Raw genomic sequence first — 15283 nt, forward strand, 5'->3', positions numbered from 1 at the left:
GTGCTAAAAAATATGACGATATTGAAATTTTTGGGATTGAATTAGAGGGTTCAGAGAAGACAATGGATAATATACCTCTATTAATAAAATTGTTGGTGAAATAATGTACCAATCTTGACCTTTAGTATACTTGTAGTGAAAATGCTGCTAAAAACATATTTAAATAACTTTAATGCAATAGTTTGTAAAAAGTATAGTTTTTTAGTACTAATATTAGTAATATATTATATTATTACTTATAAAATATAAATTATTATTTATATATTAATACCGATTTTAGATCGGGTTCGGGTTCGGGTCGGAATGGAACGAGTTTCGGGTTTTCGTGTCGGGTTCGAAACGGTATGCCTTAAAACCAAACCCGACCCGAAAATGGTTCGGGTTTAAAAATCAAACCCGAACCCGAAATATTCGGGTTCGGTAAAACCCGATCGAATCGGTATGGATCGGGTATCCATCAGTTCGGTACAAATTGACATCCCTAACGGGCACGTATCTGTTAACTGTGTTCCTTAGTTATGAAAACTAGTTATGCATCCCGTGTTTTATAAACTTACTAGTTATGAAAACTAGTTATGCATCTTGTGTTTTATAAACTTACTAGTTTAAAACCCATATAATACACGGACCGCTTAATATTACATAATTTTAAAAAAAATATTTGAATTCAATTGTTAATTTTGTTCATTTAAAATTTTAAAATATATAATTTCATGATAATTATATAAGTAAACGTACATGTTCATAACTTTTAAGAACATTTAGACTTATTTAAAGTGATAATATTGGTAAGGGGAAATATTATTATAATGAAATTATTATTTTATTAAAGGTAAAAATATAATGTTTTCATTATGTTGGTACCTTAAAAAACTATTATTTTAGCATGGGGATTACTTAATCGATTAATTATAACTCTATAAAAGATTTTTGAAAAAGGCAATATTACTTATTGAACGATATAGTTTTATTGATAATTTTAAGTGTATTTAAAAAAATTATGATTTAAATAAAATTTGATTTTTTATTTCACATGAATAAGATACAAAATATACTTAGTCTAATATTAATTTGATTTATCTCGGATCTGTGATTTACATTATTTTATTTTAGCTTGTCGCCCAATACACCGACCATATCATACTAATTATTTTTAGTTTAATTTTATTTTTTTTAAAATTTCGGATCAATAAGATAATTTTGTTTTAGACTGAATAATTATTATATATGTTCTTTGTTGGTCGAATTGTATTTTTATTTTAGTTTTGTGTTAGTCTGAATCAATTGTATAATTTATTTTTTTATCGTGGATAAATAAAATATATTATTTTATTTATTCAATATCATTGGTATAATTGTTTTAGGAGGATTGATAGTATTATTATTTTATCTTAACCCGAGTCACATTATATATCAACCAAATTTTTAAGAATTATATTTAGTTTGTTTAAATTTAATTTAAGCCGAAGTAACAAATTAGAATGATATATAACTCAATATAAATTAAAATTTAAATTGGCAGAAGAAATTGAATTTAATATAAATTATAGTGATATAGAGTTCGATATAGCTCGAAGTAACAAATTAGAATGATATAAAACTCAATATGAATTAAAATTTAAATTGGTAGAAAAAATTGAATTTAATATAAATTATAGGGATATAGAGTTCGATATAAAATAAAATTGAAATTGGTAAAGTAATAGGGGAAGTTGACTTCAATATCAATTAAAATTAGAATTGACCGACCCAATAATTAGAATTAGAATAATTAAGTAAGGGTAATTAAGTAATTTTAGTAAGTACCGACTAACCTACTACCAAATTTTTAATATTTTATCTATTATAATATAGTATAGATAGCCTAAAACATGTGTTGGGTTTTTTCAAATAATTGTTATTGTATTATTATTTTAGTTACATGAATTTTGGATGTTAGGTGTTATATTTTTTTTTATTTTTATAAATTTACGGTATTATGATATTATCTAAAACACAAAAGGAGTTTATAATTAATTGCATTGTACATAATTGTGCATTACGCTTGATGTGCACAATGTGATTTGGTAATTTACATATCTGAATGTCAATTTGTTTTAATATTTTAATAATAAAAAATAATGAAATAAGATCGATTAAGTAATTTAAGTAAATATTTTTTTCTAGAAAAAAGTTGTTTTAGTCAGATAAAATACAAAAGACAACTTATTTTACTTAAAAAGTAATTGCATATATACTAATTAAATAAAGGTAATTAAGTAAAAATTTGAAACTTTTTAAGTAAATGTAATTAAGTAATTGAAAGAAGCACCGTATCTATCAAAATTTTAATATTTTATCTATTATGTAATGGTATAGATTTATATAATCTTTTTCTATATGTTATTGAATTTTGTAAATTTTTTTAATTTTTAACAATCATTCTTATTTAATTTATCATTTCATAGATTAAAATAATTATTAGAGCAAATATAAAGTATTTACTAATTTTAATTTTAGCATATTACGGTTTTCTCAGAATAAAATTATATTGACTTTCTATAATATTATATCAAATTAATGTTTGTATTCGTCAAGAATCGATCATTTCTTCATAATACTTTTATGGAATGAAATGCATATTATAATGTTTGTGCTCAAGAATCGAACTTTGATCTATTTACTTAATAATACTATTATCGAATAAAATTATTACTTTAATTATGACGATCATGTCACAACAACTCTCTTACACCAATTAAATATAGAATATAGTGATCATGCAAATATGTACCCTCCCCGTGTTTTAATTTGACATGATCCGTAATTAAAAGATTTATTAATTATTTTAAAAGCTGAAAAGTAGATTAAGTTAAAAGGAGATTTGAAATATTTTCTAATAAGATAAATTTTCAAAATTTTCTTGTACTAATAATCAAACAAATAAGACGGGGGAGTAATAGAAATTTGGGAAAAGTGAAGTAGGTTCTGATGTAAAAAAAATAAATGAACGACACGAGTAGGAGTTTCATAATATTATAACAAATCTTTTCTATATATAATAGTAGAACAAGCATATAATATTCATGAGATTAAAAAGTCTCATTAAAAACACTAAACTACTCCTATTTTTAATATTTATATAAAAGATATGATTTGTGGGAATCGAACCCGATATATTTCATTCACATATACGACCTTATACCACTACACCATATTTTCATATTTTTTATATCAAATACATAATATGTTATTGTGCTAAATAAATAATTTATTTAACTTTAAATAATTACTTGAATTCCACAAAAAAATATAGTTACTTAAATATTTGTAAAGTTAATTTTAAAGAATTTAATTCCAGATATAAAGTTGGACATACTACATAAATGGATTATTATTTTATTTATTAATCCTTTTTTAGTTTGAAAATATATCTCATATATTTTTAACATATTTTTTATTATAAAAAGTAAATTAAAATGTACATATATCATTTTTCTAAAAAATATTGAAAATAGAATTGCTTATATATAAATAATCTCAATTGGTATTACATATTTTGATAAGTTCGAATTATAATGAGTCAATTTATTTCAAATTTGAAATCAGAACTTGGCCTATTGTAGCGGCTGCGGGTTACCTACGATAAAAAAAAAATACTTGATATTTGATCACATGACCCGGCCGAAAAATATCTTCACATTCTACGTTTAATAAATTTAAATTACAAGTTCGGCGAGAATATCTTACCAATAATGTTAAATTTTTTAATATCTTATGTTAATATAAATTAATGTATTTGATATCTTTATATGATCAAGTCAATTGATTATTTGTATTAAAATTACTAACTTCACTGGTAGCACATTATTATTTTTAGGACTTGTTACGATTTTAAAAATATTCGAAATTTGATATGAGATCTCACGAGATTTGTTAAAACTGCGATGATATATTAAATTGATTTATTTTTTATTTTTCACTTTTAAAAAGCTAGTTTTTAAAAAAGAATTATTTTAAATAAGCAATATTTATTGATCAAGATAATATTATACAAATAATTTGAATTATTTTAGTATTTTAAATTATTCAAATAAAAGTTATACATATACTATATTGTAGCATTTGATTCAATGCATTTTATACTATTTAAAGAAAAAATTTATATTATTCAATAATTTGAAGAAATTAACCAGTTCAACTAATATTTATAAAACTTTATCGAATTGAAAAATATTTAATTTCAGGAGAACGGTATACAATGTTATCAAATTATTGTATGAAGAAATATTAGAGTGATAATGAAAGAAACTTAAAAACGGTTTAAATAACGATATAATTACAGTATTTCTTTCGAATTCTTGAAAAAAAATCATGATTATCAATAATAAGTTTTTACAATATATAATTTATTTTTATGTTACAACCATGATTGATACTCGGTTGCATAAAAAATAGTTATGATTGTTTGTCAGTGATAATATGAATATCATATATAAATTATTGCAATTTATTTATCACATAATTTTAATTTTTAAATAATTACAAATACATGTTATTTAAGTAATCAATTGTTTCACTAGATGTTAATAATGATTATACATGTACATAAATAAGATATTTAGCATATAAATAATTGAAACCATTGAAATTTACTAAGAAATATAACATAACGATAATTTACATGCTGATACACACACATAACTTAATCTTACTTTGTTAACAGTAGTGTAAATAAAAAACTATCATTTTTCCATATGTATATATATACATACGTTGAATTTCAAAAACTAACATTTTGCATTAAAATCAACTTTTATATTAACATTGTGTAAATTTTAAATTATTGTATATTATGATTGCAAATCATTTTGACTTCACTTATATATTTTTTATCTTTTTAAATTGAGTAAATTAATTGTAAGTTAGTAATGAACTCAGTAATAATATAGACAAGTACTTATTGTTTATTTAAATAAAATTCAAAATTTTTGATCAATTATGTATTCAACATATGGGTTAATTTTTAGCTTTTTCTTTGTAAACGTAATAACGGCATTTTATAGATTAAATTTAATCATTTCGTTTTAAACGTACACTGACTACACTTTTTATATTCATTCATTAAATACAAATTATACAACACAAATAAGAATACACACATATATATAATGCTTAATTAGATATATTAGAAATGTTGTGTAATTTGGTAATGTTTTGTATGAAAATAATACACATTGATAAATAATCAATTTGTATTTGACATATGTTAGATATTGGATAACATTTACAAATAAAAAAAATAACTAAAAATATTATAATTACATGATACATAAAAAAATTGTAGAAAATAACCCGTGACTCGCACAGGTTATTATGCTAGTTTATAATTTAAACAGGAAAAACTCAAACTAACCGGTAACTTTTTAAACTGATAATTGTTGCTGAACTGCAATGCCGAAAAATAATTAGGGGCTTTTAAAAATGAGTAATGCTAGGTTTTTCAAAAATATTAGTTAAATATTTTATTAAATACGTAATGGGTTTTGATAATGAATGCATTGGGGTTTGTTAATATATTTAATAATTTTGCTATCTATATGTGATATATTATCATTTGAGAAAAAAATTAGAATTTTTTTTAAAAAAATCTAGCATTTCTCTTTAATAATTTTATTGTCGATAAAATTAAAATGGGATGAACTCACTACCGAGTGTTTGTTGAACATATTGGAACACAGTTATATATGCCCAATTCGGGCCATCCCTACTAATGGCGATGTTGAAAGTTAAGGACATGGTACATGGAACATGGATTGTCAGTTAAACGTGAATGCGAGATGTCAATTTCTATCTTTTCTTTATAAGATGTTCAAATCTTTTAAAATTTAGAGTTCCCCGTTCGGCTCCCGGACAAATTCAATATTTTACTAGCTATTTAGCTCCAATAACGGGAGAATCTAGTATGAACATTAGCAGACTCATCTTTCCCTAAAATTTAAATTATATATTTTTTTATTATTTTTTATAAATTTAAAAATATAAAAAAAATTCCCAAAATTTACTTAATATCCCTTCAAAAAATAATTCATGAATACACACCGGCTTAACACCGAAAATTGCGTAACAGCCACAAATAATGTAAATCAAAATATATAAAACTGAACTTGATAGGATGGGACTGTACTTTTCCAAAACCCCCACCACTATGGAGAGTTGAGATAGGGACCGTAGCAGATATATGTGAAACACGGGTAGTAGTGAAACACGAGTAGTAGAAAGATGTGTCACTGTCCTTGCGTACGTCGCCTCTAGCTAATACAATCCCGTTAAAAAAGTAGGGGTGTACGCGATTCAGATCAGATTGGTTTTGAGATAAAAGTCGAACCAAACCGCAAAAAACGATTTTAGAAAATTGTCATCCGCAACCGTATTTGCGGGGTTGCGGTTAACCGCGTCATTTGCGGTTACGAATTTGTGGTTATTGCGGATCGGTTTGCGATTCAACCACTTATTTTAAAATAATTAATAATTTGCAAAAAAATAAATTCGAAATATTAATAAATTCAAGTTTAAGTTACGTGATAAATTTACATTCAAAAATAAAATACAAACTAATGTTCCGTGTGGAGTACGGATATTAAAAACATACAAAAACATGGAGGCGAAGGAAAAGAAAAAAGAAAAGGATAAAAAAAATTACATATTGATTACATTTTACATTTGTTTGGTATATATCTTATAATAATTGTGAATCTTTTGAACAAAGTCTTAACATTAACCTAAGATTAGTTAATAAATGTATATACTTATTAATTTATATGATATCAACTACATTTTTAGAAATATATTTTATTATTAATATATGTTACGAGTTGCAGTTGCGATTTTGTGATTTTCAAAAATTTAAAACCGCATCTGAATCGCGAATGAGCGGTTTTTAAAATTTAAATTTACAACCAACCCACGTTTCGCAATTATTCATAAAATACGATTCAATTACGAACTGTTGGGCGGTTAGATGCGGTTGAGCTGTTCATTTGTACACCCTGTTTAAAAGTTCAAAACAATCAGTTTGTTTGGCTGTGGTCTGTGGATCAGTTTCTAACTTATTTTTGGCCAACAAAAATGTTCCGGGTTCGGTCTTCTAGTTCACTGTTTTGATTTTATTTAGGAACAAACGGTTTTGGAGATTATAGTATTTTACAAAAAAAAAATTAAAGAGAAATTTAAGATACAATTATCATATAAAATTAAATGTAGACATTAAAGATTCCATCTCTTTTTTCTTTGATTGTTCTTTTAATTGTATCTAATCATTTCTTTATATTTTTTTCACGTGCTTAACACGCATTTTAAGATAACTGAAAACTATAGTTCCAGAATTAATTTTTAATTTTTTTTTATAAAAAATTGAGCATTATATTTTTATTTAAAAAAAAAAAATTAAAAAAAATTATACAATTACATTTAATAAAATCATTAAAGTGCATGTCCAAGAATTGAGGGGAGGATGAGGGAGTAGTATATTATATCTGAGAGAAAAAATAAGTTGAATAAGGAAAAAATTACGAATGTGCTTATTTTTCACATTTTATATATCTAAAGTTCGTCAACCCAAAGCCTAAAAGTGTCTATATATAACACATTTACAGTACTCCCTTGATACTACTGTGAACTGTCCATAAACATCACATTTACATCTAAATTATTTGTGTACCACAAATGGCAAAGTCACCAGAAACTGAACATCCCGTGAAGGCTGTTGGATGGGGTGCTACTGATACATCCGGCCATCTTTCTCCATTCAAATTTTCAAGAAGGTATACATCCTTCTTTTGAAAAGATAAAATTCTCCACTTCTCGTAAAGGAATGATTATATAAATTTATTTTTGTATAGTGTTTTACACTCAGATTTTAAAGGTTTTTTTTATTGTGTGGGTGGTTGCAGAGAAACAGGTAAACAGGATGTGAGGTTTAAAGTGTTGTACTGCGGGGTATGTCATTCCGATCTTCACATGATCAAAAATGAATGGGGCATGACCAAGTATCCTATTGTTCCTGGGTATGTTCTTGCATCTAATTTTCATGATCCATCTTTTTTGTATGTGTGTGCATCTGTAACATTGTTCACAGATCCGGTTTTACAGTAACCAAAATTCTGTAAGAATTTAGATCCTCTTTTAAAAATTTGTCTTGCATGGTGCATTCTTTTTTAAATATTTTTTTTGATTTGTATCTGTATCGTTTCGTGGCATAATTTCAATTACATCATTTGCTCAGGTTCTAGAGCTAGAAAATCTTGTCAATTTAGCATGAAAAATAATTGTTGTAGCTGGAATGTAGATCAAACTGTATGAAAATATTTTTTTTTAAAAAATTATGGTGAATTTATTTTTTTCAAATTTGTGCATTCGAAAACAGTGAAAAGTAGTTGAATTCTCGTAACAGTTGAGAGAAAGGTTGAAAGTTATATTCTGAGAGTTTTAGATCTAGAAAACTAATACAGATTTTGTGATACAACACTTTTCTGTGTTTCAGTTTGGTGGAAAAAGGATCGGACACCTAATTTGTTATGTGAAAACAGAAAATAATTTTAGTTCATACTAATACAACCAAACATGGTAGAGATATTTTGTACTTTACACTAATCTCAATCAATCACGATTGCTGAGGCATTTTAATAAGTTCTTGCTTTGAAAGTGAATAGCTGATGATCTTTACATAAACAGTCTCGTGAAGGTTTGCGTGAATCGTACCTGTTTGGTTTGGTATCTATGAAAATCAATTTTTTTTGTTTGATGGTAGGTGTTTAAATGTAATTGATAAAAAAAGTATATAGAACCTGGAATTCCAACTCTTGAACTTCTTCAGTTTTAGTCTTACTGTTTCATGATGATTTATTATACCTGATGCATTGGGCTATAAACTTGTTTTTGTAAAAGTAATTTTAATATTATTTATATCTCCAACCAACAGAATTTGTATCAATTAAGACAATGATAATCTGCATCAACATAATCTTGATTGCCTAAATATTTGTACAGGCATGAGATTGTTGGAGTGGTAACAGAAGTGGGGAGCAAAGTGAAAAAAGTCAAGGTTGGAGATAATGTTGGAGTAGGGTGCTTGGTTGGATCTTGCGGTTCATGTGAAAGTTGCAACGGTGATATGGAGAATTACTGTCCAAAGCTAATACAGACCTACAGTTCTCCCTATGTTGATGGAAGCATTACCCACGGAGGGTATTCTGAATCAATGGTTGCAGACGAGCATTTTGTTGTCCGTTGGCCTGAAAATTTGCCACTTGATTCTGGTGCTCCTCTGCTTTGTGCTGGGATCACAACTTATAGTCCCCTCAGACACTTTGGACTAGACAAGCCTGGTACTAAAGTTGGAATTGTAGGTTTAGGTGGGCTTGGGCACGTAGCTGTTAAGATTGCAAAAGCATTTGGTGCTCATGTAACAGTTATTAGTACTTCTGAAGGCAAGAGAAAGGAAGCTACAGAAAAACTTGGTGCTGATTCTTTTTTGGTTAGTCGTGATCCCGAGCAGTTGAAGGTAGCTGTTAATTTACATGCTTATAGATTTTTTATTGCAGCAATTTCTAGTGACATTCGCTTCAATAATTTACATGGTTTCATCAAATACTCATTATTTTGACGATCAAATTCATGCAGGGTGCGATGGGCTCAATGGATGGCATCATTGATACAGTCTCTGCTAATCACCCTGTGGTACCTTTGCTTGGGCTATTGAAAGCTGATGGAAAGCTTATAATGATTGGTTTACCAGATAAACCTATGGAGGTTCCGGCTTTCCCTTTAGTTTTTGGTGAGCACGATCATAAATTTATATATGATGGCAAATTTTAGTTATATCTACTGTAAATTACACACATTATATTGTCAAAATTAATTGTGATTGTGTGAAAATAATTTAACAGGGAGAAAGACCCTTGCTGGGAGTGCTATCGGTGGACTGAAGGAAACACAAGAAATGCTTGATTTTGCAGCAAAGCACAACATAACAGCTGATGTTGAGGTTATTCCTGTGGACTACGTGAACACAGCGATGGAGAGACTAATGAAATCGGATGTCCGTTATAGGTTTGTCATTGACATTGGGAATACACTGAAGGCCGAGTAAACGTAATGGTCCTCTGTTTGTGTTGGATATTTATACCTTGTAATATCTCATTTGTGTTGTGGTGCTGATGGATATTTCATCCTTTAAACTTTGCTAGCTACATTTCTACAAATAAATGATTGTTTATTAATCTGCTATGCTTTTTGGTAGATTTTATGAATTAATTAGATTCAAGTGCACCAGGGGAATGGAGTACAGGGGGAGTGTGAGTATCTAAAGCATCACTGAGAGCAGCAGACACTGTTGGGAACTTGGGACACTCCCTTATTCTCAATCTCTCACCAACAAATTAAAGAATTTGTGCTGAGATACTAAACTAGGAACATGTTGCATTATGCATGGTTCTTTTCTTAGTGACTCTCATGCTTTTCTGTTAAAAACAAATAATATATTTTTGACTATTAAAATAATAGAATTGTGTGGGAGTCTCTTAGATACATGTATCTAGAGATTACATGTACCTACACCAATACATTGAACATAGAAAAATACTAAGATACATGTATCTAGAGATTACATGTACCTACACCAATACATTGAACATAGAAAAATACTAATACATGTACCAAGATTATTCTAGAGACTCCCACACAATTCTATTATTTTAATAGTCAAAAATATATTATTTATTTTTAACACCCCCCTTAATTTTGACTATCCCAAGTAGACTTCGGAATTTGTTGAAGGCGTCACTTTTGAGAGACTTTGTAAATATGTCACTAATTTGATCTTGGGACTTCACATAATTCAACTCCACTTCACGCCTTTCGATGCATTCCCGAATAAAGTGATATTTTGTATCAATGTGCTTACTCCGTTCATGAAACACCGGATTTTTGGCCAAAGCTATTGCCGACTTGTTATCAACCAATACTTCCGTGGACTCATTTTGTGGCATGTGGAGCTCTTCCAAAACTCTCCTTAGCCATATAGCTTGACAAACACAAGAACACGCCGCCACATACTCCGCCTCACAAGTGGACAGGGTAACAATGGGTTGTTTCTTTGAACTCCATGAAAAAGATGTGTCACCAATAAAGAATACATATCCGGTGGTACTCTTTCGATCATCAATGTCACCGGCCCAATCACTATCACAATAACCAACAAGTTTGAACTCATTTGATTAATGATACAACAATCCATAATCCATTGTGCCTTTGAGATAACGAAGAATTCTCTTGGCCGCCTTCATGTGTGTTGTTGTTGGAGCCTTCATATAGCGACTAATAAGTCCAACACTATAGAGTATGTCGGGCCTCGTGCATGTCAAATATCTCAAACTTCCCACAAGACTTTTAAAATATGTAGGATCCACCTTCTCACATTCTTCAAATTTCGACAACTTCGTTCCACATTCAATGGGGGTGCTTACGGCTTGACAATTTTCCATCTTGAATTTCTTCAAAATCTCCCTTGTATAGCTTCCTTGTGATATTAGTATTCCATCATCCATTTGCTTTACTTCAATGCCAAGATAATATGACATAAGCCCAATATCGGTCATCTCAGATTCTCTTATCATGTCTTGTTTAAATTTCTCAAACATACTTGGACTATTTCCCGTGAATATTAAATCATCCACATAAAAGCACGCAAGAAGAAATTCTCCATTTTTAGCAACTTTGGCATATAGAGCATGTTCATGAGGACACTTGCAAAATCCTTGAGCTTGAAAGTATTTGTCAAGTCTACTATTCCAAGCCCTCGACGCTTGTTTCAATCCGTACAAGGCCTTATTTAATTTTAACACTTTTCCTTTTTGTCCTTTTACGATGTATCCCAATGGTTGCTCCGCATACACGGTTTCTTCAAGAACACCATTCAAGAAAGCGGACTTCACATCCATTTGATGAATTTTCCATCCATTTTGAGCCGCTAATGAGATGATTAGCCTTATAGTCTCCATTCTTCCAACCGGGGTAAAAACTTCGTCATAATCAACTCCATGTCTTTGATTGTAGCCTTTGGCCACCAATCTTGCCTTATATTTTTCCACCTTACCTTGGACATTCTTCTTCACCTTATAAATCCACTTTACACCAATAGCTTTTTGTCCTTTTGGAAGTGTTGTTAACTCCCATGTGTCATTCTTCTTTATAGACTCAATCTCGTCGTCCATTACTTTCTTCCACCTTTCATCTTGCACGGATTCTTTGAAGCTTGTTGGTTCGGTTTCCGCTAGAAGACAAAGAAGTGTTAAGTCGGAAATAGCAGGAACCTCTTCCGTTTCATCGTATATTTCTCCAAGACTTCTATAACGTCTTGGTGGTGTCTCGTCATCATCACTTGAAGAAGATAAAGGAGTTTGTCCATCACTTGTTGCTCGTGGTGATGTGGGAGGAGTGATATTTTCTTCACTTTCTTCATCAACAAATGGGAAGAAATTATAATCTTCTTGTGTGTTGTTCCAATCCCATGAGCTCTCTTCGTCAAATACAACATCTCGACTAATAACAATCTTTCCATTGATGGGGTTGTAAAGTTTGTACCCCTTTGCTCTTGCATCATAGCCAACAAACACATACTTTTCACTCTTGTAAACCAACTTTGTTCTTAGCTCATCATCGACGTGTGCATAAGCTATGCTTCCAAAAACTCTTAAGTGAGCAATAGATGGCCTCTTTCCTTTCCATGCTTGTTGCGGAGTTATGTCTTTAACACTTCTCGTGGGACATCTATTTGACAAGTAGATGACACAATCTACCGCTTCGGCCCAAAATTCCTTAGGCATATTCTTGCTCTTTAGCATGCTTCGAGCCATGTTAAGAATGCTCCTATTTTTTCTTTCGGCGACTCCATTTTATTGCGGTGATCTTGGAACCGTTGCGGGTCGTCTAATACCATGAGCTTCACAAAATTGCAAGAACTCCTTTGAATTGAATTCACCTCCTCGATCCGAACGAATGGCTTTTATTTGATACCTGGTCTCTTTTTCAACTTGGGCTTTGAACTTTTTGAAGCATTCAAAAACTTGAGACTTCTCTTTGAGAAAGTACACCCATGTTTTGCGGCTAAAATCATCAATGAATAACAAGAAATAGCGATTCTTACTAAAAGATGGAGGATTAAAAGGCCCACATACATCGGAGTGAATGAGTTCAAGTGGCTCCTTTGCTCTTGACATAGATTCCTTTGGAAAGCTTTTTCTTGATTATTTTCCGAAAAGACATCCTTCACAAATTTGGTTTGGATGGTTGATGTGAGACAATCCATTCACCATATGCTTCTTTGATAGTGAATTAATCCATCAAAGTTCAAGTGCCCAAACCTAAGATGCCAAAGCCAAGAAGAATCTCCAACACAAGCCTTAAGACATTTTGCAACATCATTTTGAATTTTGAGAATAAACATACGATTCTTGGTCATAGGCACCTTTGCAATTAAATTATCATTAGAATCTCTCAAATTGAGAAATCCATCTTTCTTGGTGATGGTATAGCCTTTCTCCATTAGTTGCCCCAAACTCAAGATATTATTTTTCATGCTAGGCACATAATAAATATTTGAAATAAAATTATGATCTCCATTTTTCAAGCGAATTAAGATGTTACCTTTGCCTTTGATGGGCACTCCCGAAGAGTCTCCAAAAATGACTTTTCCATTCACTTTCTCATCAAGATCCACGAACAAATTTTTATTGCCACACATATGATAACTTCCGCCGCTATCAAGATACCACAAATTATCTTCACAATTTACTTCTCCTTTATGCGCTAGAAGCAAAGTGGGCTCATCAACATTGCCTTTATCTTCAACAAAATTAGCTTTCTCCTCCACTTGATTTTTTGAAGCGTGACACTCGGAAGCATAGTGACCAAATTTTTTACAATTATAGCATTTAACATTTGACTTGCCATACCTTGGTGTAACTCTTCCTCTTCCACGGCCTCTTGAATTTCTTGTCTCGTACAATCTTTCATACTTTTGACTTTCCTCCCTTTGTTGGCCACGACCTCTTCCTTGTCCATATAGAAATCCTCTTCCACGTCCTTGTCCAAGACCTCTCTGGCTCCTCATATACCTTCCATTATTTTGTTTAAAAGATAAATTTGATTGTAAGGCTTGTTCAATTGGCTCCTTCTTTAACATTTTTTCTTATGGGCTTGTAATGATCCCATAAGCTCATCAATAGTCATTTCATCTATATCTTTAGCCTCCTCAATTGCCACAACTTTGTAATCAAATTTAGAGTCAAGTGAACGAAGAACTTTTTCAATAACACGAACATCACTTACCTCTTCTCCATTGCTTTTCATTTGATTGACAACGGTCAAGACCCTTGAAAAATAATTTGAGATTGATTCAGATTCCTTCATTCGCAAAGCCTCAAACTCGCCACGAAGTGTTTGTAGCCTAACTCTCTTTACTTTAGCATCGCCACTAAAAGAAGATTTGAGAGTATCCCAAACTTTCTTTGACGTTGTTGCGGAAGCCACTTCTTGTAATATAGAATCATCCAAACATTGATGAATGATCATGATCGCCTTTTGATCCTTCTTTCTTTGGGCTTGAAGTTGATCTTTTTGAACTTGATTCAAATTTGCTTCATTTTCGGGCACCTCCAATCCTTTCTCCACAATTTTCCACACATCATTTGCTCCAAGGATCGCCTTCATACGAATGCACCAATTCTCATAAGAAGATTATAATTTCTTCCCATTTGTTGATGAAGAAAGTGAAGATAATATCACTCCTCCCACATCACCAAGAGCAACAAGTGATGGACAAACTCCTTTATCTTCTTCAAGTGATGATGACGAGACACCACCAAGACATTATAGAAGTCTTGGAGAAATATACGATGAAACGGAAGAGGTTCCCGCTATTTCCGACTTAACACTTCTTTGTCTTCTAGCGGAAACCGAACCAACAAGCTTCAAAGAAGCCGTGCAAGATGAAAGGTGGAAGAAAGCAATGAACGACGAGATTGAGTCTATAAAGAAGAATGACACATGGGAGTTAGCAACACTTCCAAAAGGACAAAAAGCTATTGGTGTAAAGTGGATTTATAAGGTGAAGAAGAATGCCCAAGATAAGGTGGAAAAATATAAGGCAAGATTGGTGGCCAAAGGCTACAATCAAAGAGATGGAGTTGATTATGACGAAGTTTTTGCCCCGGTTGCAAGAATGGAGACTATAAGGCTAATCATC

At 30.5% G+C, this 15283-nt stretch overlaps 1 protein-coding gene across 1 annotated transcript; it reads left to right on the forward strand.

The window, feature by feature from the left end:
• The first annotated feature begins 7632 nt into the window (after positions 1–7632).
• Positions 7633–10259, forward strand: LOC141712216 (mannitol dehydrogenase-like). The gene is made up of 5 exons (XM_074515063.1): positions 7633–7802; positions 7932–8045; positions 9028–9541; positions 9661–9814; positions 9927–10259. The coding sequence occupies exons 1-5, from the start codon at positions 7705–7707 to the stop codon at positions 10127–10129; spliced, it is 1083 nt and encodes a 360-aa protein (XP_074371164.1). The 5' UTR covers positions 7633–7704; the 3' UTR covers positions 10130–10259.
• Positions 10260–15283: the final 5024 nt, after the last annotated feature.

Source organism: Apium graveolens, chromosome 3 (genome assembly GCF_009905375.1).
Source record: "Apium graveolens cultivar Ventura chromosome 3, ASM990537v1, whole genome shotgun sequence".
NCBI classification, from domain to species: Eukaryota; Viridiplantae; Streptophyta; class Magnoliopsida; order Apiales; family Apiaceae; genus Apium; species Apium graveolens.